This window comes from Pan troglodytes, chromosome 6 (genome assembly GCF_028858775.2).
Source record: "Pan troglodytes isolate AG18354 chromosome 6, NHGRI_mPanTro3-v2.0_pri, whole genome shotgun sequence".
Classification (NCBI taxonomy): Eukaryota; Metazoa; Chordata; class Mammalia; order Primates; family Hominidae; genus Pan; species Pan troglodytes.
In genome coordinates this window covers 140,214,386-140,239,135 of record NC_072404.2, presented here as the reverse complement: position 1 = coordinate 140,239,135, position 24,750 = coordinate 140,214,386, and the positions used below count along the sequence as shown (strand labels likewise).

Sequence of the window (24,750 nt, the reverse complement as noted above, 5' to 3'; positions counted from 1 at the left end):
AAAGAGAGCCTTGTTGTTAAACTTCTGTCCTGCTTAATAACTAGAATATAATAAATATAATTTAAATTTTCTTTAGTAATTGAGAATTTCTCAATGCCTTTACTCTGAACATCAGTGATTATATAAATATGTAATAAATGTATATAACTGTTTTGTAATCCTTTTACTACATAATCGGCTCAAGACATTCTGAAAATCATTTTTAAAAGCTCCTCATCTTTTTGCAATTTGCCTACTTTTCCTCTGAATATCTAAAATGATGTTTTGGAAAATGTAGATAATTGATGGTTATTTGCATTTGGATGCCCTAAATTGAGTTTTCACTAAAATGTGCTACAATGTGTAAATATCTATGTACATCGCCATGTATTTGTGTGCTTATAAATTGTGAGTATCTGTGTTCATTAATATACATATATTTTCCAATCCAAAATTTGGGTTTGTTTGAATAAATTTTTTATTTTAAAATCTCTTTAAATAAAATGTGAGGGAACTGTTTTTACCCATTTGAGCTTGAAATGGTGGTTGGGGTTAAAATGTATATATAAGGATTTTAGATAATTCTTCAAGTATTATCAAACTTTGGTTTATTGAATTTTGTAAAATCATACAGCTTTGTAAAATAAAACCACTCTCTGCGATCATTTTTTAAACAAATAAGGATATTATCTCAGAAATTAACGGAAACTATCTAAAGTTACACAGTTAATTGGCAACAGAACCAGAAGAAAGCCATACACCTTTTGATTCCAAATGATGCCATTTCTGCTACATGATACTTAACCATATGACTTCTTAAAATTATTAATTATTAAACAGAATTGGAAATATTATTAGTTTAGAAGTGCCCTTTTCCCTAAGTGTGGTAAGTGGATATTTAACTGGAGTGAAGACAGGGCCACTGCATTTTTTTCTCCTACTGGGAAATTTAGCATTCTTTACAGAGGAGAAAAAAATTGATGCTAGAAATAATTATGAGTAACTTTGTAGCACAAAACCAGGCATAGAAATCACTGGTAATTAATGTAAGTATGATTTGGATATACTTACCCACAAAATATCAAATATTTATCTATTGAAAAAAAGTTATTTATTCTGCAAAGTGAATTATCTCCATAATTTACATAATTTAAGAAAAAGTAACTGACTCATCTACATGTAAGAATGATACTTTTTAATTTGATAACTTGTTAAATGGAAATCTCCACGCTTATACCAAAATCGATTTCTATCATTTCATTGTCAATAATTTTAGGCAAGAAGTTCCACATGAGGGCGATTTGGATATAATTTTTCAGGATGGTGCAACTAAAACCCCAGATGTCAAGCTACAAAATACACCATTATATGATTCAAAAATCTGGACCACTAAAAATCAAAAAGGACGAAAAGTAGCAGTTCATTTTGTGAAAAATAATGGTATTCTCCCACTTTCAAATGAATGTCTACTTTTGATAGAAGGTAAAATATTTAAGTCACTGTTTTGTTAGAATACTCCTTTTGCATATTTTTCCTAATGAATTATTGTTTAATACATTTTACAGACAACCTAGTACATATAAAGTAAAAATAGTATTTAAATTTTACAAAATTGAATATATATGTTAACTAGGTTCAAATATATATAAGCACACGTTCATAAATTTATCTTAATTACATTTGAAATTGTACTTCAGACTCAAGTGTTAACATTTAACTATATTGTTGGATTGCATTTTATTTTGTCAGTGCTAAGCTGATTGTCTAGTTAAGTAATAATAAAGAGGCTGATTGCTTATGTACCATTGCTGTTTTCTTGGCCTCTGGATGTCACTGTTGTTTCATAGAAATAGGGTGAAAGTCGTCTATTGTATCAAAACCAAAGAAGAGACCATTGAAACAAGTAAAGATAACTTGACAAGTTTTAAATGAAATTTATCATGTTTGGTTTTTCATTTTCTTCTCATTTTTGTCTAATTTTTATCTCATTTATCTAAAATATGTACTGTGAATTTTTTTTCATGGCAAATTTAGAGTTTTTCTTAAGGCTTCTCTTCCCTTGTAACCTTTTCATTGTTTTTCTTAAGGCTTTCCTTCCCTTGAAACCTTTTCATTGTTTTTCTTAAGGCTTTCCTTCCCTTGAAACCTTTTCATTGTTTTTCTTAAGGCTTTTCTTCCCTTGAAACCTTTTGTAATAGAAGAAAAATACCTTCTTTAATTTGCATTAGAGTAATATTTAACTTTATTTTTAATAAATGAGGGAATTATATGTAAATTATAGACTTTGGGTGATTATGTGTCAGTATAGGTTCATTTTTAACAAATGAACCACTCTGGTAGAGGATGTTGATACTGGAGGAGGCTAGCAGGTATGATAGAAGGGGATACGGAAAATCTCTGTACCTTCCTCTTAATTTTGCTGTGAACCTAAAACTGCTCCTTAAAAAAAAAAAAAAAAAATGAAGTCTTAAAAAGAAAACATAGAATGTACAACACTGAGAGTAAACCCTAATATAGACTGGACTTTGAGTGATAATAGTTTTTTAAAATAGGTTTCTTGATTGACTAAATTTACCACTCTGGTGCAAGATGTTGATAATGGGGAAGAGGCTAGGGGACATAGGGAAACTTTGTACCTTTTGCTTAATTTTGCAGTGAACCTAAAACTGCTTTTTAAAAAAGGCTTATTTAAAAAAATAATGAGAATGTATGTAAAAGCACTTTGAAATGTAAAAGGAATATAAGAAATGTGAGCTATTTTTATTTTATGTTTCTAAGTATTATAACCTGGACCAAGGGCTAGGATCTTACTGCAGTATGGCACTGCTCTGGTTAGGAAGTAACAAAATCAAAAACTGACCTGGACTTAGAGATGAACCAAAGAAAACGATATAAATACAAAGTCATTCTTAGACTTTAAGGACCTGCAGCAGTATTCACTGATATTCATGCCAAGTTAATGCAGTTGACACTATTTTATTGTGACCATAGTTTACATTAGGGTTCACTCATTCTGCTTTATAGTTCTTTATGTTTTGACAAATGCAGAATACCATGTACCCACCATTAGAGTCTCATACAAAACAGTATCAGTTAATTTCTGTAAAAGCTCTAAGATCTGTGTCCAGATTTTTTTTTGTATGCCGATGTCCAGTTTTCCAGTACCATTTCTTAAAAAGACTGTTCCTTCTCCATTGAATTGCCTTTGCTTCTTTGTCAAACCAGTTTATTTGTGTGAATTTGCTTCTGTGTTCTCTATTCTGTTTTAATCTATTTGTCTGTTATTTTCCTAATATCACACCATCCTTATTTCTAAAGCTATATAGTAATTCTTGAAATTGTGTAGTGTTGGTCCTGCAACTTTCTTCTTTTTCTTGAGTATTGTGTTGGCTATTGTAAATCTTTTGCATTTCCATGTAAACTTTATAATCAGTTTGTCAATATCCAAAAATAACTTGCTGGGATTTTTATTAAGATTGCCAGCTGGGCGCGGTGGCTCACTCTGGTAATCTTAGCACTTTGGGAGGCCGAGGCAGGCAGATCACCTGAAGTCGGGAGTTCGAGACCAGCCTGACCAACATGGAGAAACCCTGTCTCTACTAAAAATACAAAATTAGCCAGGCGTGGTGGTGCATACCTGTAATCCCAACTACTCGGGAGGCTGAGGCAGTAGAATGGCTTGAACCCGGGAGGCGGAGGTTGCAGTGAGCCGAGATCGCGCCATTGCACTCCAGCCTGGGCAACAAGAGTGAAACTTCATCTCAAAAAAAAAAAAAAAAAGATTGCCATAATCTATAAGTCACGGTGGAGACGGAGAACTAACATCTTGATGTTATTGACGATGAACATGGACTATCTTTCTATGTAGATCTTCTTAGATCTCTTTAACTAGGGTTTTATAGTTTTACTCAGATAAACCTTGTAAATCCAACAAAATATAGATCACATTTTGTTAGCTTTATATCTAAGTATTTTCTTTTTTGGTGCTAATTATTTAATGTTAAATTCAAACTTTGATTATTTATTGCTTATGTATAGGGAAGCAATTGTTTTTTTTAAATTAACCTTGTATCCTCTACCGTTGCTATAATTGCTTGTTATTTCAGGAATTTTTTTGTTGTGATTTCCTGTAAACAAAGACAATTTATTTCTTCCTTCCTAATATGTATACCTTTTGTTTCCTTTTCTTACTGCATTAGATAGGGCTTCCAATACAATATTGAATAGGGGCAATGAGAGGGAATGTTCTTGCTTTTATCCCAGTCTTAGGTGGAAAGTGTCACCATTAAATGTAATTTTAGCTGTGGCTATTTTATCGATGTTCTTTATCAAGTTGAAGAAGTTCCCCAATATTCCTAGTTTGCTGAGAATTTTTATTATTAATGATGTTGGATTTTATCAAATGCTTTTTCTATTGCATCTATTAATATGATCATACAATTTTTCTTCTTTAGCCTATTAATGTGATAAATTACATTAATTGATTTTGAGGTGTTTAACCAGCCTTGCCTACCTAAAATAAATCTCATTTGGTCATGGTGAATAATTATTTTCTTTTTTGATTCAATTTTTAAATACTTTTTGAGTATTTTTTTATGTGTTTTCATAAGAGAAGTTGATCTGTAGGTCTTCATTCTTGTAATGTATTTGGTTATGTATTAGAATATTGCTGGCCTCATAAGAGTTAGGAAACATTCCCTCTACTTCCATTTTCTGGAATACATAGTGGAGAATTAGTGTCATTTCAGTGTTTGGGTAGACTTATCTATTGAAACAATCTGAGCCTGGTGACTTTTTTCAAGATTATTATTATTGATTTAATTTCTGTATAGACATAGACCTATTCAGATTATCTATTTCTCCTTGTGTGAGTTTTGATAGATTATGCCTTTCAAGAAATGGAATCATTTTATCTAAGGTGTCAAACTTGTGGGTTCGAATTGTTTATAATATTTATTTATTATTAACACTATATTTTAAACTGCATAATATTTAACTTCCTCTGAAATATTTTGTATTGTTTCCAATTGAATTGAATCCAATTTGTATGGAACTCTAATGTCACTGAATCATTTTATCATAATATTTATTATTAATACCTATAATTTACTGAATAGACTATGTGTCAGGCACTGTACTAGTTTAGTATTTTATCTTTAACTCTCATAACAGTTCTTCTGTAAGCTGGATGTATCCCCTTTGTAAACAGAAGAGGAAACTGAGACCAAGAGAAAATGGTGAAGTACTCAAGGTTAAAGACCTAATAAATGTCAGAAAAAAATTCAAACTTAGGCTTTTCTGTCTCCATAGTCCATGTTAAATATTTCTACTGATTGCAAATAAATTGCTCTCAGTTAGGATGTCTCCAGATACAAACCTTGAGAAACATAGTATGCACATATATACATGTAAATGTCTTTCTTTGTACTTATTCATTTGTTTAGCACATGTTTATTGAATGCCTACTGTGTGCCAGACACTGATTTAGGCATTAGTGGTAATGTAGCAAACACAACAAAGTACTTCCTTTCATGGACTTTACATTAAGAGGAAATCACTAAAATATTGATAGTAATAGTCACTCATGGCTCTAAGTGCTTTACAAATATTAACTCATTTAATCTTTATAATGATCTTACAGAGTAACATTATTCTCAGTTTTACAAATGGGGAAACTGTTATACCAGAGTTTAAGTAACTTGACCAAGGTTGTCCAGCTTATGTGCCAGAGCCAAACTCGTGTGACTGGCCAGTGTGAATGACTAGATGAGCTCTCACCAGATTCTTTGAAATAGTATTTTTGGGGAGGAACTCATAGAGAAAAGAGTTAGTGAATGATCACCTATGGCAGTTTTGAACAGTAGGCAGGAGTCTCTTCAGCAGGGCTAGGTATCCATCTCCAAAAGATAGACTAACTTTTGGGCTGTGAAACTTTTAAGTAGCATGCTTAGGGAATATTGTTTTGAGTTTTTAAGCATGCATAATGAGAGTTTCTATCTAGCTGCAATATGATATAGCAGAACTCTGGCTTCCAGTAACAAGGAGCTCGGGGGAAGGAGGATGGGAACAGGGCAAGTTAAAATGCCACAGAGCTCACCGTTCTTGCCAAAATTCAGCCCTTTTTCTGGAGCAAACACTCCTTGGATTGTTGAAGGCCTCTGGTAATTTCCAGAATTCTAAAAAAGGTTTTACAGTTTTTGCCAATATTCTTACTGCTGTTATAGTCAAGTGTGTCTTTGGATGTCCTCACTCTGCTATACCAGAAGTGCTTCTCCTTTATAATTGAATGTTGACATTACAAATTGTACCCAAATTTTAGGAAATACACAGAGGTATTTTTTAAATCCTTTTCGTTTTGCCTGGAGAGAGGAAGCATTATTAGCTAAGTAAAAAGGACACTGTCTTCTAATAATGGCATGCCATTGGTCAATACTTCTCAGCCAGCTTGGTCATTTGAATGCTTACTTTGTCATAGAATTAACTGTGATAATTTTCCCAGGAAAAATGAACAAATTTTATATGTGAATTCATATTACATGAACTACTCATATCTATATTTAAATGAAATATTGACCTGAAAATTGAGATTTAAACTCTAAATTTGCCCAGATATTAATTAGTATATAGCAAATTAGTGAGAATCTGATCCATAACTTAGCTTTTAATTTATATTCCCTCTTTTGGTTATTTGAACCAAAGTGTTCCTGAAATAAAGAGCAATTTGTTTAAATTTAAGAAGTTGGTTAAAATTTCACAAGCTTTATATTTTACCAAAGTCTCAGCATTTTTGTGCATTGATTTTTTTAATCAATGTATAGGATTGTACATTTACAAATTAATATTTTTTACATACATTCATTGTCTTTTTCTGTCAATTCCTTTAGTCTTTTATTATACCTCACACATTATTTAATAGGACTGTACTTTGTCTATATTTTATTTGCACTACTTGAAGGATTTATTTATTCTCTTAACAGGAGGTACACTCAGTGAAATTTGCAAACTCTCGAACAAGTTTAATAGTGTAATTCCTGTGAGATCTGGCCACGAAGACCTGGAACTTTTGGACCTTTCAGCACCATTTCTTATACAAGGAACAATACATCACTATGGGTATTTTGTTTTGTTTTGTTTATTATACTTTTAAGTTCTGGGGTCATGTGCAGAACATGGAGGTTTGTTACGTAGGTATACACGTGCTATGGTGGTTTGCTGCACCCATCAACCCGTCACCTGCATTAGGCATTTCTCCTAATGCTGTTCTTCCCCTAGCCTCCCACCCCCTGACAGGCCCTGGTGTGTGATGTTCCCCTCCCTGTCTCCATGTGTTCTCATTGTTCAACTCCCACTTATGAGTGAGAACATGCAGTGTTTGGTTTTCTGTTCTGGTGTTAGTTTGCTGAGAATGATGGTTTCTGGCTTTATCCATATGCCTGACAAGGACATGAACCCATCCTTTTTTTGGCTGCATAGTATTCCATGGTGTGTATGTGCCACATTTTCTTAATCCAGTCTATCACTGATGGACATTTGGTATAGTTCCAGGTCTTTGCTATTGTGAATAGTGCTGCAATAAATGTACGTGTGCATGTGTCTTTATAGTAGAATGATTTATAATCCTTTGGGTATATACCCAGTTATGGGATTGCTGGATCAAATGGTATTTCTAGTTCTAGATCCTTGAGGAATTGCCATACCGTGTTCCACAAAGATTGAACTAATTTACACTCCCACCAACAGTGTAAAAGCATTCCTGTTTCTTCACATTGTCTCAAGCATCTGTTGTTTCCTGACTTTTTAATGATCGCCATTCTAAGTGGCGTGAGATGGTATCTCATTGTGGTTTTGATTTGCATTTCTCTAATGATCCGTGACATTGAGCTTTCTTTCATATGTTTGTTGGCTGTGTAAATGTCTCCTTTTAAGAACTGTCTGTTCATATCCTTCGCCCACTTTTTGATGGGGTTGTTTTTTTCTTTTAAATTTAAGTTCTTTGTAGAGTCTAGATATTAGACCTTTGTGAGATGGATTGCAAAAATTTCCTCCCATTCTGTAGGTTGCCTGTTTACTCTGATGATAGTTTCTTTTGCTGTGCAGAAGCTCTTTAGTTTAATTAGGTCCCATTTGTCAATTTTGGCTTTTATTGTCATTGCTTTTGGTGTTTTAGACATGAAGTCTTTGCCCATGCCTATGTCCTGAATGGTATTGCCCAGGTTTCCTTCTAGGATTTTTATGGTTTTAGGTCTTACATTTAAGTCTTATTCCATCTTGAGTTGATTTTTGTATAAGGTGTAAGGGGGTCCAGTTTCAGTTTTCTGCATATGGCTAGCCAGTTTTCCCAACATTTATTAAATAGGGAATCCTTTCCCCATTGCTTGTTTTTGTCAGGTTTGTCAAAGATCAGATGGTTGCAGATGTGTGGTGGTGTTTTCAACTGAGAAAACTTTTGCAATTAAAAACTGTTGAAGAGTAATTTTTATTAGTTTATTTCATTGGTTACTATATGTTCAGCATAAACTTACAGTGTATCAACTTATATGTACTAGATTTTTCTGGCATATATCTGTTCTTTTGATAAGCATATATAGTGAGAGTACACACAATGTGTGAGGCATAAGGCTGCTATCTTTTGATTCCTCAACCAGAGGCTGGTACTCACTTGTTTTCTTTAACAGTGAGGATTTAGATTCCAGTTACAGAGAAAAATTCAGAGCTGCAAACCTAGTAAAAATTAAGTGATTCAATTTCAGAATTTCTGAGCCACTAAATTACAAATTTGCTGCCACTGGAAAATTGGAATATAAAAGAATTCATTAGGAGCTATAAACAGATTTCTACATTTAGAAGGAGGGGGTAGGGATAAAATCTCCTCTACTGCTTGATGAAACAATCACCCTGGACACATTCTGATATGAGAAACCTTGGATTATAACATATGTTTTACCATCCTATTCCTCTTTCTTTCCGACTTCTACATTTGTAGCAATTAGTAGTCATTGTCATAATGTGTAAATCCTGATTGAAAAATTATATACTGGTTGAAAAATATTATACTGTAAGCATGATACCTCCCTAATTGTGTGGTAAAGTCACTGTTAGGCATTGCCCTCTGTCCTTCCAACATATCATAAAATTTTAGCCATAAAGTGAAAGTGTATGCCACTGACTTAAATCTCTGTGTTATAGCTGTTTTTACTCTGATATACTCAGTGTCTAATTCTCCCTCTCATTAGACTCATGATCTGAGAGTCCATCTTTTTTGAAAATAAAATGATTTTTAATTAAGCCAATTAATTAAAAAAATTAAAACTCATAAAATTCTGTTTTTCTTGTATAATAAGTCACTGAACTTTCTCTTTTTGCATGCTCATCCTCGCTCACTTGCTTTTGTTCTTTCCCCTTTCTCTCTATTTTGCCTTGCCAGTACTGGGCACCATGACGAGTCTAAACCAGGAAAGGAAATATTCATATTCATTTTAAACTCTGGAATACTACTTCTTCTTTTACTAGAAGTCTCAAAAAAATTACCTTAAGGCCCCCATTTTTTTTTTTTTTTTGAGATGAAGTCTTGCTCTATTGCCCAGGCAGGAGTGCAGTGGCATGATCTCAGCTCACTGCAACCTCTGCCTCCCCGGTTCAAGCGATTCTCCTGTCTCAACCCCACCGAGTAGCTGGGACTACAGGCATGCACCACTAACACCCGGCTGATTGTTTTGTATTGTTATTAGAAACGAGGTTTCACCATGTTGGCCAGGCTGGTTTTGACCTCCTGACCTTAGGTGATCTGCCCACCTCGGCCTCCCAAAGTGCTGGGATTACAGGTGTGAGCCACCGTGCCCAACCAAGGCTGTTGACTTTTTACTAGTTGCTTCAAAACTAAGGCAAATGCTGTTCACACTCCAGATTTTAAGACATTTTTACATTTTTTATTACTTGAGTTTCATCATCAAAAGCCAGTATATCTTTTAATTGATTCTTCTTTTTATTTTTGGGTTATGAAATAATTTTAACTTATAGAAAAATAAAAGAAGTAACATCACAACAATTATGTATCCACCATTTAGATTTAACAAATCTTAACGTTTTGACATTATTTCAGACTCTTTGTTTTTTTTTTTGGAGACAGTGTCATTCTGACACCCAGGCTGAAGTGGCATGATTTCAGCTCATTGTAGCCTTGACATCCTGGGCTCAAGCAATCCTACTATCTCAGCCTCCCAACTAGCTGGGACTACAGGTGCACACCACCACACCTAGCTAATTTTTGTAGGGATGGGGTTTTGCCATGTTGCCCAGGCTGGTCTTGAACTCTGGAGTTCAAGCAATCTGCCTACCTTGACCTCCAAACTTTTATTTTTAAGAAATTAAATGTTACAGAGAAGTAGTATAACGCCGTATCAATCCCTTCTCTAACTCTTTTTTCTCAGAGGTAGCTACTTTTCCAAACTTGGATTAAATCCTTCTCATCAATGTTTTTATGCCTTCATTATATGTGTGAACTCTTAAGCAGTATGGCGTATTTTTCATTTTTTAAATTTATATAAACTGTTTCGTACTATGCCAAGCCTTTTACAGCTTGCTTTTTTTGATTCATTAAAATTTTCAAGATTTACCACTATTGATGCATGTAGATTTAGATTATTTAACATCTATGGATTATGTTATGAAATATCAGAATTTATTAGCCTATTTTACTATTAATGGATATGTGTTATTTTTTGTTTCATTTACAGACCATAATGAAGTCACGTTATATGTTTTCTTGTCTATTTCCCTTGTCATAAAATGAGTTCAGTGGGTCATAAACAGTTTTTTTTTTTAATTATATGATGTGGTTGTAGTAAAAAATGGAATGAGAGGGAATGGATAATAGAGAACATTTTACACAGTAAGGGTCAGTGTTGTTTCCTAAACTTTCATTTCAATTGTATGTGTATGTATGTATTACTAAGATATGATATTAAATGAATTTCTTACTGTGAGTCCTTAACAAAAATGTTTGAAAGTTACTCCTAAGGTGTTTACCTGAAATTAGAATTACTGGATTATAAGGTATATATAAGTTTTGCTTTATGGGAAGAAATACCAAATTGTTCTTCCTATGGTTTTAACAATATATGGTCCCATCAGTAATGTATAAAATTTTAGTTTCTACCAAGTTCACTCCAACACTTGGTATTAGTCTATTTCTGTCTGATACTTGGCATTAATTTTGTAATTTTGTCAGGCCAGTGAGCATCAGATGGTATCCATGATGTTTTTATTTGTATTTCCTAGATGTCTGGTGTGTTTAAGCAGCCCCCGTGTTTATCAGCTACATAGGTTTCCTACTGTACGAATTCCATGTTCACATCTTTTGCCTGTTTTTCTATGTGGTTACTGATTTCTTTTTTGGTTCATGTGTGAGCGCACATACATGTAATTGATCGTAAGGTTTCTTTCCGTGTTAGAGATACTAATCTTTGTCAGTTTCATCCATACTTCTAGTGTATTCCATGCCTTTTTAACTTTATGGTTTCTTGTGTTTTATAGGTTTTTTTTAAATTTTTGTTTGGTAATTGCTTTATAGGTTACTCTCATCCCTTTGCTTTCAAGTTTCTGGCATTCTATTTTGTATGTCACTCATAAATAAAAGCTTATGGCTAAATTTTAGTTTTAATAGTTGAGTTTAAATATGTTCTTAAGTTATTGATATATTTAGTTTATGTTTCTAATTTTTTCTGTTTCCCCTTTCACTGCTTTGGAAGTAAGTAGTTCTGTATTTAATTTTGACTTAATATCCTTAATTTTTAATTTTTATACTATACTTACTTTAATAATGTCTAATGCTAATCAATATCGTAGTCTTTTTCTTAGGCAATAATATTCTTTTGTTAAATTGACATCTTTTATTAGAAAAGAAACACCTATATATTTAATAAATGAAAGGGTATAAGATGTAATGTGGTTACCCTCTTGTTTTCCTCAAAGTGCAAATGAAAACAAATTGCATGGACCTTTCGAACTTTTATTTTTATTCAAGTATATCTTTTCAAGTTATTTTCTTATCAACATCTCATAAACATGATGATGCATAATAAAAAATAAATTACTCATAGTTAAAATATGTTGGTATTCAAGTAAAGCAAAATAACTGTACTACACAATGCACAACTTTAGTGTATTGTGTAGTCTTAGATTTGTATACATTTCAAAAGTTAACTATGGAATTAGGCATCATAAACTACAAACCTCTGGATATGTGCTTACTAAAAATATTATCTAGAATCTTGCATGTTCTGACTGTTTAGTAATTTTTCTCTATTGGCCATATTTATTAACACTTTGAATTTAGTAAGATATTACTTACAGAGGCCAGGTATGGTGGCTCACACCTGTAATCCCAGTACTTTGGGAGGCCAAGGCAGGCAGTTGGCTTGAGCTCAGGAGTTGAGACCAGCCTGGGCATTGTGGCAAGACCCTGTCTCTACAAAATTACAAAAATCACCCAGGCATGGTGGTGTGCTACTGTGGTTCTAGCTACTTGGAAGGCTGAGGTGGGAGGCTCACTTGAGCCCACGAGGCAGAGGTGACAGTGCCTGGGTGACAGAGTGAGACCTTGTCTTAAAAAATATATATATCTATATATATATAGATAGATATAGATATAGATCATAGAATCAGAGAATTCTTAGAGATGATCATTTTCTTCAACTTTTCATTTTAACAAATAGGAAATTGAGAGCAAAATTAATTAATGACCTGGAACCGAGCACCCTGTTCTCAATTTAGAGTTGTTTATTCTCAATCTTATACTGTCTTTTTTATTGCCTTTATGTAATAAGCTTACTCTTTCATAATTCTCTTGTGAAACAAGCAAGCACATTACAATATAGGGGATGCAGTATTCTTCTGTTTAATAATTTATATTTTAAAACTACACATGTTTGAGCAGTAAAAAGTTATAACAAACAAGCTAAATTATTTTTCAATATTTATGGTTCTTTCTTTTATAAATTTCAGATGTAAACAGTGTTCTAGTTTGAGATCCATACAAAATCTAAATTCCCTGGTTGATAAAACATCGTGGATTCCTTCTTCTGTGGCAGAAGGTTAGCTAAATTTCCATGCCCTGCAATTTTAACTGTTTGTATACAAGGTTATTTCACCTACTTATATTTCAGTATACCTGAAAGTATACCTGTTCCTTCTTTGTATACTTATTCCTTCTTCTGTAAGATAAACAGACTTTGTAAATTTAAAGATATCTGCCAAGCCTTCCTTTAGTCTGTATTTCTTCAAGCAGGCACCGTCACATACTTTCCCTTATGCTTTACTATTTTGTTTTTCCTCCTCAGTAAGCATTCCACTTTACCAGTGCTTTTCTCAGAATTTGGCATTCAGAGCTGGACATTGTGCTGCAGATGTTGTTTGGCCAATTCAGAATAGAGTGAAATTATTATTTACCTGAAACTGGACACTCAGCTTCTACTAGCCTGAAATGTCATTGTATAGCTATTTATTTGTACACCTGGTTTTGTTTTCTTTCCTTTTTAATACAGCCATCTCATGTTTTATTTGTGGTCCAGTGAAATCCTAGGTTCCTGTCACATGAACTTCTTGAACTTGGTCTCCTCATTCTATTCTTAATGTAATTTTTTTTTCTGTCACATGAACTTCTTGAACTTGGTCTCTTTGTTCTATTCTTAATGTAATATTTTTGTTTTTATGGTTCCTGGGAGTAGGTGCTAAGTTCATCTTTCTTAGTTTTAGTTCACAGTTTTAACCTATTGAGACCTTTTGAAGCCTAAAATTCAGTTCCCCTGTATTAATGTCTGTTGTATGCCCTAGTTCATGTCTGTATGTCCTAATTTATTCTTACTTGCCCTGTTAATTAGTCCTACTGTTTAAATATGGGTTCCACAGATAAAAGCTAATAAAACATTCTATAAATTGAGTATCTTCCATTTCCAAACAAGAAGATATTTATCTTAACCTGTGAATTTTCGTTTTACCCAGTATCTCTAATTTCTTATTTATTCCTTATCTTACCAAATTATTAAATCTCAGATTCTGACATTCTTGTCCATTCAACCAGATGATATCCCTTTTTTCTTTTTTAAAGTTATAAATTATTCCCCTAGCTTATAATAGAAAGGAGAGAGGCATGCTAAAACGCTATTTAACTGCATGCTATTGTTTAGAATATTCTGTATTTTAATTTTATCTTTCATAAAACTAACATGCAATGAGTTACATTTCATGAATCACCTTTTGTGGTTTCTATGGAGGCTATCAACTGTTTTATTTATTTATTTATTTTTATTTATTTATTTTGAGACAGAGTCTTACTCTGTCGCCCAGGCTGGAGTGCAGTAGTGCAATCTCGACTCACTGCAACCTCTGCCTCCCAGGTTCAAGCAATTCTCATGCCTCAGCCTCCAGAGGAGCTGGGATTACAGGTGTATGTTACCAAGCCTAGCTATTTTTTTTGGTATTTTTAGTAGAGACAGGGTTTCATCATGTTGGTCAGGCTGGTCTTGAATTCCTCAAGATCCGCCCAGGTGATCCGCCCACCTCAGCCTCCCAAAGTGCTGAGAATACAGGTGTGAGGGTGTCAACTTATTTTAAATATACTTTAATATTTAATCAAAAAGATTAAATTGCTTATCATAAGATATTCTCCCTATGTAGGTATAGTGAAATATTCCAAAATGAATCTGCTAAATGAGCTTAATTATAGGTTGAGTATCTGTGGAGTTAAAAACACAAACTGTCCTCTGCTCTGACACCACAGCAATCAGTGCAGAAGACTTATGTGACCAAATGCATAGGGGTTTTCACCCACACACCAAGCAGGCAGTCCCTCAGCAGACGCCAGCTGGGTGTCCTCCAATTCAATTCTGACACTATCTACCTGGAGATAATGCCAAGTTTTTCTTTGTATCTTGAGTTATTTTAGTAAATAAAATTTACAGGTCTATACTATCATAAAACAATTTTAACTTTACCTTGATAATAAGGAATAGCAGACTCATATGGTTTGATCTTTTTTTCCTTCACTAGTACTGGGTATTGTACCCCTCCAATATGTGTTTGTTATGACCTTTACACTTGATGATGGAACAGGAGTACTAGAAGCCTATCTCATGGATTCTGTAAGTATCAGAGGTAATAAAGGTATTTTTAATTAAAAAATAATATTTAAAAAATTGAATACATTTATTCATACCTGCTTTGTTCCTAAAAGGACTTAAGGCAACTTAAAAATATAAGTAAAATATGAGCACATAAATCTTGAATCATCTGTGTATGTATCTCTTTTTTTATTTGACACTAAATCTTAACATTTGAATAGTGAAAAATTAAGGAACAGGGATTTAAAGAGTCATTCCCTATACCACGGCCAAAATGCAGAGATACGGCCACACTATGGAAGCATTATTTGTAGTCAACATTTTATCGTACTTTGTTTGTTTGTTTGTTTTTTGAGATGGAGTCTTGCTCTGTTGCCCAGGCTGGAGTGCAGTGGCACGATCTCGGCTCACTGCAACCTCCGCCTCCCGGGTTCAAGCAGTTCTCTGCCTCAGCCTCCCAAGTAGCTGGGATTACAGGTATGCACCACCACGCCCAGCTAATTTTTGTATTTTTGTAGAGACAGGGTTTCACCATCTTGGCCAGGCTGGTCTTGAACTCCTGACCTCATGATCCACCCACCCTTGTCCTCCCAAAGTGCTGAGATTACAGGCGTGAGCCACCGTGCCCAGCCTTGATCTTACTTTTTAAACCTCCACATTTCATATTAGAGGAATGAAGTTACTTTAACAGGGAAGATAGATATTATTGTATAAACTTTTGAGGCAGTCTACAAAACCTTCCTCATTTCTGACACTAATTGCAATTGGAAGTCCCCAAGGCCACTCTTAGATTTGATAATTCACAAGACTCCTAGAACTCACTGAAAACTGTTATACCGACAGTTACAGATTATTACAGCTAAAGGATGTACATTAAAATCAGATAATGAAAGAGATGTATAGGACAGAGTCCAGGAAAGTTCCAGACATGGAACTTATAGTTGTCCTCTCCCCATAGAGTTGTGGACTGTTACTTTCCCTGCAACAGTGTATAGCAATATACATAATATATTGCCAGATAGGGAAGCTCTGCTAAAAGATTTTAGTGGGACTCTATCATGTAGGTATGGTTGACTGCCCATATGGCTGATCATAGTCTTCAGCCCCTCTTGAGATCAAGCTGATACCACATGCTCCAAACTTCCCACCCTACATCATATTGTTAAACTATTCATAGTGACCCAGGGCTTCCAGGCAAAAATACTTCTATCAAGTGTGACATAGAAAGGGCTTAGAGATTATGTTCCACAAGCTAAGGTCAAAGCCCAGACCTCTCTTAGGGTAAAGTTAAAATGTTTACTACATGGATTGGAAAAGATCTGAGGTATAGTTGAGAGGAGAATTTTTCTCCCACCTACACAATTCATTTAACCTTTCATTAAATATTTAATGAGCACCTGCTGTGTACTAGGTACTATCCTATGTGATGGAGACACAGTGGTGAACAAAGTAAACAAAATTCCTTCCTTCTTGAAACTTATAACATAGTAGGGAAGAGAAAAATTAAATAACTATATAATACATATACTATATGTTATATTCATTTAAGCTCAGCACAAGATTTTTTTTCTATGTACAAAGAGAATAGTCAGCCTCATTGTTTTTAAATCATTATTACCATCATCATTATTAAATCAGAGCAATTTACTTGATTATGTGTATCTCAAAGCTATTTTAAGATTAAAGAGTAAATAAGATTTTGGAGTTGAGACCAGCATTCTAGTTTATGAATTCTACAATCTTCATAGAGGGAAACTGTCTAGATTATCTTTTAATTGGACAATATTGAAATATGTGTTAATAATAACATTAAAAAGGATTAATATTATTTCCTTTTTTTTTCTCTCATGAAACATTTTTAAGGACAAATTCTTCCAGATTCCAGCATCAGAAGTTCTAATGGATGATGACCTTCAGAAAAGTATGGATATGATCATGGATATGTTTTGTCCTCCAGGAATAAAAATTGGTAGGCAAGAATATTTTAACAATCCCACACTTCTTTTACTTGAGATAGCACTAACATATATGTACTCTGTGGACTTCTAGAAGTCTGAAAGCTTTGCTTCCAAATGATTTACTAAGTAGTGAGTGATTACTGTATGATCAACCTTTGATGAAGAGAGTGGCAGGGATAAAATAGTTATGAATCATATTTCCTGCAGTCAAAAGATTTTAAAAATATTTTTAAATATAGGAAAGGGAGGTAGTTTTGATCACAAGCACATTTGACATTGTCATGCTACAAGCATTTTAGTTGAAATTAGACCAAAAGTGATGAATTGTTGGCAGTAAACATTCTCTGTAACAAACTCCAATTATCCAATTTAATTCATGGATTAATTTTTTTATTTATCGTTAACTAGTTTCAGATTTTACAAGCTTTTGTTTTACCAATTTTTTATGAGCTTTGTTTTCTCCATAAACATTTGATTAATAAACCAGATCTTCCTCATTTCAAATTGTACTGCTTATACCATACCTGCTGCCACTGAATTTTCCTTCTGTGACTATATTTGTACTTATGTTGAAACTTGCAGATCTAAGTCATATTAAGACAATTTGATTTTTCTAACAATTTTTTATCATAGGAAATTTTACCAGCTGCAGATTTAGCAGCTGGTTTAATTTTTATATATTATTTTTAATCAGGCTTTACTCTCCCTGGTCAATCTTTGCATCTTATAATAGTTACATAATGATAGGAATTTGTGTTGATCTCTAACCAAGTTTAACTTGAATACCTTTATTTGTTGTCAGTTTTAATTTGTGTTAGCTGTTTGGATTCTTTTGGATAGATTTCTAGAACTAAATCTTTATATCCAAAAGCATGGGCCTGGTAGACCCATTTTAACCACTATTTTAGATTTTTAAAATATATACCAACCATTTTGAAACCCAAGATGTAATCACTGTTACCTGCTTGTGGCAAAAAATTCAAATTAGTCACAATTGCTCCAAAACAATAACATGAATCTAATATGTATTTTGAAGAGAGAATAATGTTAAATTTGGAAGGGACGTTTACTTACTTTTCAAGCCAAAATAAATGTTAATTTTTCTAGCTCAGTGGTAAGCTTAGGTACCTATTTCAGAGTTATTTATTTTGTTTTAATGGTTCAATCGCTTTTTTTGTTTTTGTTTTTGTAGATGCATATCCGTGGTTGGAATGCTTCATCAAGTCATACAATGTCACAAATGGAACAGATAATCAAATTTGCTATCAGATTTTTGACACCACAGTTGCAGAAGATGTAATCTAATATTGCCATCCAATTTAGCATACATAAAATGTTGCCACTCACCTTCCCTGTTTGAGCTTCTTTTCCTGCCCTGAGTTTTGTATCAGCAAAGTTGATGATGTTAGCATGGGTATGCGATTAGAAAATGTCCTTACCTTAAATCTCTTGGCTTTTACTGGGTGCAAGGTAAATAATGGCTATGGATTTTGTTTTGCTTTCTGTTTTGCTTTTGTACAAAGAGACCTGCTTAAACAAGTACTGCTGAGATAAGTGTTTGTCTGATCAAGCTACAGTGTACTTTAAGTAGAAATGGCGAAGTTGCTTTGTTGGGGTGCTGATACTGATGATTTTAGGATAAATTCATTTCTTTAAACTTGTAATACATGGTTTTATTGCTTGTTTCTCTCCAGGATAGTAGAGATTTCTCTATTTCACCTCAACCTAATAAAAGTGGTCAGATTTATAATGTTAATGACTTAATATTATCCTTTTCTAATAGTCTCATGTAAAATATGCCACTATTACAACTTACAACTAATTGAATGAGATGTTAACTTAGTAAAATAGTTTGATTTTTACCTGACAGTGTTTGTCAAATTTAAAATCATGAATATTCAATTTTATACAAACATTTATATATATATATAGATATATAGTTTGTGTATGTTATTTGCCAAAGACAGATATAAATTACCTGGTTTAATATTAGTGAAGAATAAATAAGTGCACACATTTCAACTGTTTCATTTATTTGCCCTAAGTTGAGCTGAAAAATGATATGAGGCAAAGAATCGAAATAGGTGTGGCAATGCAGCAGATGTTAGGGCTGTCTACATCCCAGGTACTGTGCTAAGCACTAAACATGTATTTGATCCTCACAGCAACCTATTTTTCTGATAAGAAATCTGAGGCTTGATTGATAAGCTGACTTGACTAAGTTCACACAGTTTGTAAATGCTGGAGTCTGTGCCATAATTCACATAATCTCTGTTCAGAGCCTGTACTGTTAACCACTTAAGGATTCTGGAACAGAAGCTAACAGTTTTCTGCAACGAGTCTTTGACTTAAATATCTGAAATAACATTGGAAATAGATTATAAGAGGAGTCAGTGTGTTTTTCTATAGTTTCAAAATACTTTTAACATCTTATTGTCAAAAAGATTGGATAACTGACTTTCTTTGCTCATAATAACTCTAAATTCTAGTTCCTGAGTACATTAACACATCTTCTTTAGCTAACTACCAATGTCCCCCATCATCGACTTATCAGCTTGTTTGAGACAATGAGAAAGACTGATATTATTTTCAAGAATATAGACTCTTGGTTCAAAACATTTTCAGGAAAAATATTTTAAAACCCTACAGTTGAACAGGTGTGTTTCCGTATTGATGATGTGCTCAGGATACAAAGGTGAGATAAACATTTTTTCTGCCTTCAGGAAGCACTAAATCTAGAAGAGTAGAGGTCCAAAGGTGCCATAGGTTCACACTGTGAGCCTGCAAGATCTCCACGTTAACAAAGGAAAACTCTTCCTATGAATCTTCATGATGATAGGCCATGTCTCTTCTTATTTTTGTTTTAAATAAACATCCACATTATCATGATTTCTTTTGGTTTATTGTGGGGTTTTATCCTTGTCTTTTTAAAAAAATTTTCAGTTTTTAGCAAGAATTATTCCATCAACATCTAGTATTTCTCTAGAGATGATGTATGCACTTTATGCTAATCAGGAACCCAGAGAGGAGAATTTTATTTCTGGAGCAACAACTAAATGGTAGTTCATTGTGCCCCAATTTGATCCCTGCCCCTTTCTGTAAACACTGATAGAATCTTCCTATCAGATTTTAAATTACACAAATTTAAGAAAGAAGTTTGTGTACAGACTCACCCTCAGTTTCCACTTTCTGCAGCATCCATTTTTTAAGACACTACTGGATTGACTCATGCTGTCCCTGTATTGTTCTTAGAATGTATGTCTTAGAAAAATCTGAGACAGTCCATTATTCTTTATCTGGATGTAGCAATGAGAAAAACACTACTTACAGGCTTTTTCTGTGGCCACCTTCAATTATACTGCTGTATTTGAGGGAACTATACATGCCAACATACAATGTATCATTCCTCATTTCTTTTTACCCCTGCTTATGCTTTAAGTTGGAAATTGTTTCTAAATGATTATAGAAAGACTGATGTTGATAGTCTAGAAGAAGCTGACTATACATACTTCTGTCTACCTAAAAAAGCCATCTTCACCCATTAGGGTACTGGCTGCCCAGATTTAAAATTGGTGTAGATCCTGTGCCTTAGCTACTTGGAGGTAACAGAAAAGGACCAAAATCTTTTTCCTGCCTACTTCCCAGCTGACTATGCAGTCCTGTTTTAGATATCAAAGCATGAATTTGTCACTACGTGTGACTCTGAATCCAGACAATTTTCTTCTATACTTTCTAGACGCTTTTCTTGGGATCTGGAAAGGCTAAAAACTCTTTTGATTATTTTCAATGTTGTTTTAAATTTGACCGTATATTTCATCAAGTTTTGTTTTTATCTAGACTTTTTTTAATAAAAGTAAGAATTTGAAACAAATATAGGGTCTATAAACTTGAACTGATTCCTGCTCCAATTAGTACCCATGAAGAAACCACTTTTAACAATACAGTGTATAATTTTTCAGATTGTTCTTTCTAAGAACATGTGAGCATGCATATGTGTGTATGTATATACACACACATATATATTTTAGCATCATGTTAAATAGTTCTGCAACTTTCTTTTGTCACTTTATATAGACAACTGTATTTTTTCATGTTGATACAGGGAGAAACTCATTGCTTATAATTACTCAGCATAAGTAACTTTCAATGTGTAATTCTCTGATAATTTTACTATTTCTGTTGTGGTTTTTTGTGTAAGTATTCTGTTTTTTATTGTGCCAGTTTGGGATTTTATATGTTTACAAAAATGTATTCTTGTTATCTGCTTTGTTACCACATAGTTATTCATGATAATGTGTTTTACTTATTATTTTAGTCTGTATTTTGTCTGGTGTTATTTCCCCTTTAAATGCATCTGGAAGCCCAGAAACCTAGTTTCACTATGTCCTCGGGAGGTTTTTAGGTGATAAGAATTTTGGAGACCTATACAGACTTCCAATACAGGATTAGGACTCAGCCATGACATAGTTGCTTTAAATTATTATTTCATGCTTTGAAGAATTTATTGTGAAACGAATGTTAATGTAAGAAAAAAGAACACCTTCTGTAATGCTTTTCATTAGGAAATGCAGACTCTGTGAAGGCTATGATAAGTCACACTAAAGTTCTAGAACATTATTTTAGGGGAAATATAAATATCTCTTCCTTTCTTGGCCCCTCGGAATCTCTGGATAGTGTCAACCCTACCCATTCCAGGAAAAAGGGACCTAGTCAGCTAGTAAAATCTGGGCATGATGACCTGTCTTCTCTCTGGTACTTGGAATGGGTATCTAAACTCACTAAGCAGGCACTCATAGGTGCTCTCAGGTATGTGAGATCCTATCTTCTTTTGGCAGTCGGGAAATTAGTAGTGCTATGTTTTTTTGTTTTTGTTTTGTTTTTTCACTATTGTGATTTAAGCTGTTAGGAAATTTGAGATCAGCTAGGGATTCTAAGTGATGATCGTCTTACATGGAGATAAATAAATGTCCCTTCCATCAGGACTGCATTTGATGGGTTGAAAATTATTGGGCATCAATTACAATGACAAAGATAATGTATCAGTGTATGTGGGAGCTCTCCCTCACATGGCCAATTGGTGAAACATGGATAGTGCAGAGATTCCTCGGCTATTTTTCGACTCTAGCAACATCTTAATGAATTTCTGGTATTTTTCCTTGAGATCTAGGCCACAAAGTCACAGTCACATTGGTAGTGTGTGTGTGTGTGTGTGTGTGTGTGTGTGCTTTTATTTTCTTTGTGTTCACTTTGCAGGGTACTATGTTGGAATTTACCTAAAAATCTAGTCCACAACTACCAAAGAAAGCATTTTCAACTTTTGTGAAACTTTCTTTTATTTCATCTGTTTGTTCATAGTATTTTAAAGATTTGGAGCATGTGTGTGTTAAAAACCTTAACCTTCCTATCATCTATTAAACAAATATGGTGCAGTTCCTAAACATGTACCTTTTTATATACAACCTTGCTTTTTTTCCCTATAACTTCAAAATGGTTTTTCCCTTCTTTGAAATTGGAACTCCCAGATAAAAGCCCGTTTGTTGTTACACAAACACTATTCCTTAGCCGACTTCTGTCCTCCATTAGAAGGCAGTCTTTCTAGAATGTAAAGTCTCTTGCCAAGTTTAGCTACTTCGTAAGTGACATTCTGTCCCAAGCTTTTATAATAGTTAATACATACATAAATAGCTAATGCAAGTCTCTCATAGCACTACAAGGAAGGTAAGTCATTTTAAAATCAAAAGTATTAACCTGTGGAGTCAAGTGAAAACATCGCTTGCAGCAGGTAGGCATGGCTGTGGTTTTAGTTTTGTATAGGAAATCTTATATGCTTAATCTTCATTAGAAAAGGTTCTAAAAAAATAAACTTACCTTTAAATTTTGGAATCATTAAATATTTTTGTACAATAAAAGGTTAAATGGAGATTAAGACAAAGAATACAAAGTACAAAATGATATGTAAAAGTTATTACATACCTCTGTATTCATTTATTACTCATACAGTGTCTGTATCCAAAAAGGATTTGGTGCGATTTACAATAAAAGACAAACATGAGACACAGGACACACCTTTAGAAACAGGGCAAGAAGGGCCAAAGAGAGAAGTTTAAGATAATTTTAAAAATCTAATCCAAGGAATGCTATAGGTTTTGAACAAAACTTATTGAAACAGCAGTGTTCCCTGACACCCCTCGCAGGACATGCGACAGGGGTGTGACTCTGTGTTCAGGCCGCTGCAAGCTCAAAACCCTTATTGGACAGGGAGCACACATACAGGCAGGTGCAGGAACTGGGGTGAGAACTTTTGGGCTCCAGCCCCATGGCAGCATCTAGGGGTGGGTGCCTGCGACTCCTGAAGCCCCAGTGTTACAGTGCTCTTTTAGCTCTGCCATCCGCAGATGGCTTAAGTGCTAGCCTCTCAGTGCCCCCTTGTCACACAGGCTCTTGTTTGGAGTCCAGGAAGAATCAGGTCACACATGGACTTGAAAGATGAATGTGGGGGGTTTATTGAATGGTGGACGTGGCTCTCAATGGGATGGGTGGGGAACTGGAAGGGGGATGGAGTGGAAAGATGATCTTCCCCTGGAGTTTGGCCATCCACCAGCTGATCTCTCCCATCACCTCCAGCCGAACTCAACATTCAGACACTCCTTTCCTTCTCTCCTTCTCTACTGTGCCTTTCCGCCATTTTTCTGTTCGTCTCCTCGTCTGCTGCTGGAGTCTGGGGCCTGAGGTTCATATGGGTGCAGGATAGGGGGCATGGCAGGCCAAAAGGCAACTTTTTGGGTATGAAAACAGGAATGCCTGTTCCCATTTAGGGCCGTGGGTTTCTAGGCTTGAGAGTAGGGCCTTTGCCAGGGAACTGCCCTCTTCTACCCCGTATTTTCCTGTCTTCTGTCCGTATCATTATTACACATGAAAATGCAACAGGTTACATTGCTCCTACTAAATAAAAGTTATTAAATTATGCTTTTAGGGCATACAGATTTTTTCTTTATCTCAGTATTGAGTACAGGTAAGTTTTTATATTACACACCCTAAACAGAATGATTTACGTAGTTAATAGTAGTTGCTTTAAAATGCAAAAACATGATCCAGAATGTAGGAGTTAAGTTCTGAAGATGGAAGAAATGGAGCAGGGGAATATTCCTCTAACTGTCCACCTTTTGTCTCTTATGTGAGGAATGTGTTTGTTTTAATGATTAATGTAAAGGGTCTGAAATATCTGCATATTTAAAAATTATTAGAAGCAATAATTACAAGAAAAAGTCAAATATTTTTCTGGTATTAAAAAATCTATCCTCTGCCCGGCCGCCCCTACCGGGAAGTGAGGAGCCCCTCTGCCCGGCCAGCCGCCCCCTCCGGGAGGGAGGTGGGGGGGTCAGCCCCCCGCCGGGCCAGCCACCCCGTCGGGGAAGTGAGGGGCGCCTCTGCCCGGCCGCCCCTACTGGGAGGTGAGGAGCCCCTCTGCCCGGCCAGCCGCCCTGTCCGGGAGGGAGGTGGGGGGTCAGCCCCCCGCCCGGCCAGCCGCCCCATCCGGGAGGGAGGTGGGGGGGGTCAGCCCCCCGCCCGGCCAGCTGCCCCGTCCGGGAGGTGAGGGGCGCTTCTGCCCGGCCGCCCCTACTGGGAAGTGAGGAGCTCCTCTGCCCGGCCACCACCCCATCTGGGAGGTGTACTCAACAGCTCATTGAGAGCGGGCC

At 34.9% G+C, this 24,750-nt stretch overlaps 1 protein-coding gene across 9 annotated transcripts in view; it reads left to right on the top strand.

Annotated features, from left to right (window-relative positions):
- POT1 (protection of telomeres 1) overlaps positions 1-18,809 on the top strand; it is a 118,287-nt gene extending 99,478 nt beyond the window's left edge. For 6 of the 9 annotated variants that reach the window (XM_009454138.5, XM_009454137.5, XM_063815560.1 and 3 more), the window contains 6 exons: positions 1,256-1,461; positions 6,957-7,092; positions 12,982-13,070; positions 15,025-15,116; positions 16,959-17,064; positions 18,246-18,809. In XM_009454138.5, coding sequence (XP_009452413.1) covers positions 1,256-1,461; positions 6,957-7,092; positions 12,982-13,070; positions 15,025-15,116; positions 16,959-17,064; positions 18,246-18,358 — 742 coding nt within the window. In that variant the 3' untranslated portion in view covers positions 18,359-18,809. The remainder of the gene's footprint in view (positions 1-1,255; positions 1,462-6,956; positions 7,093-12,981; positions 13,071-15,024; positions 15,117-16,958; positions 17,065-18,245) is intronic. The other 3 variants (XR_010158982.1, XR_010158983.1, XR_010158984.1) reach the window with 1 other exon arrangement.
- Positions 18,810-24,750: the final 5,941 nt, after the last annotated feature.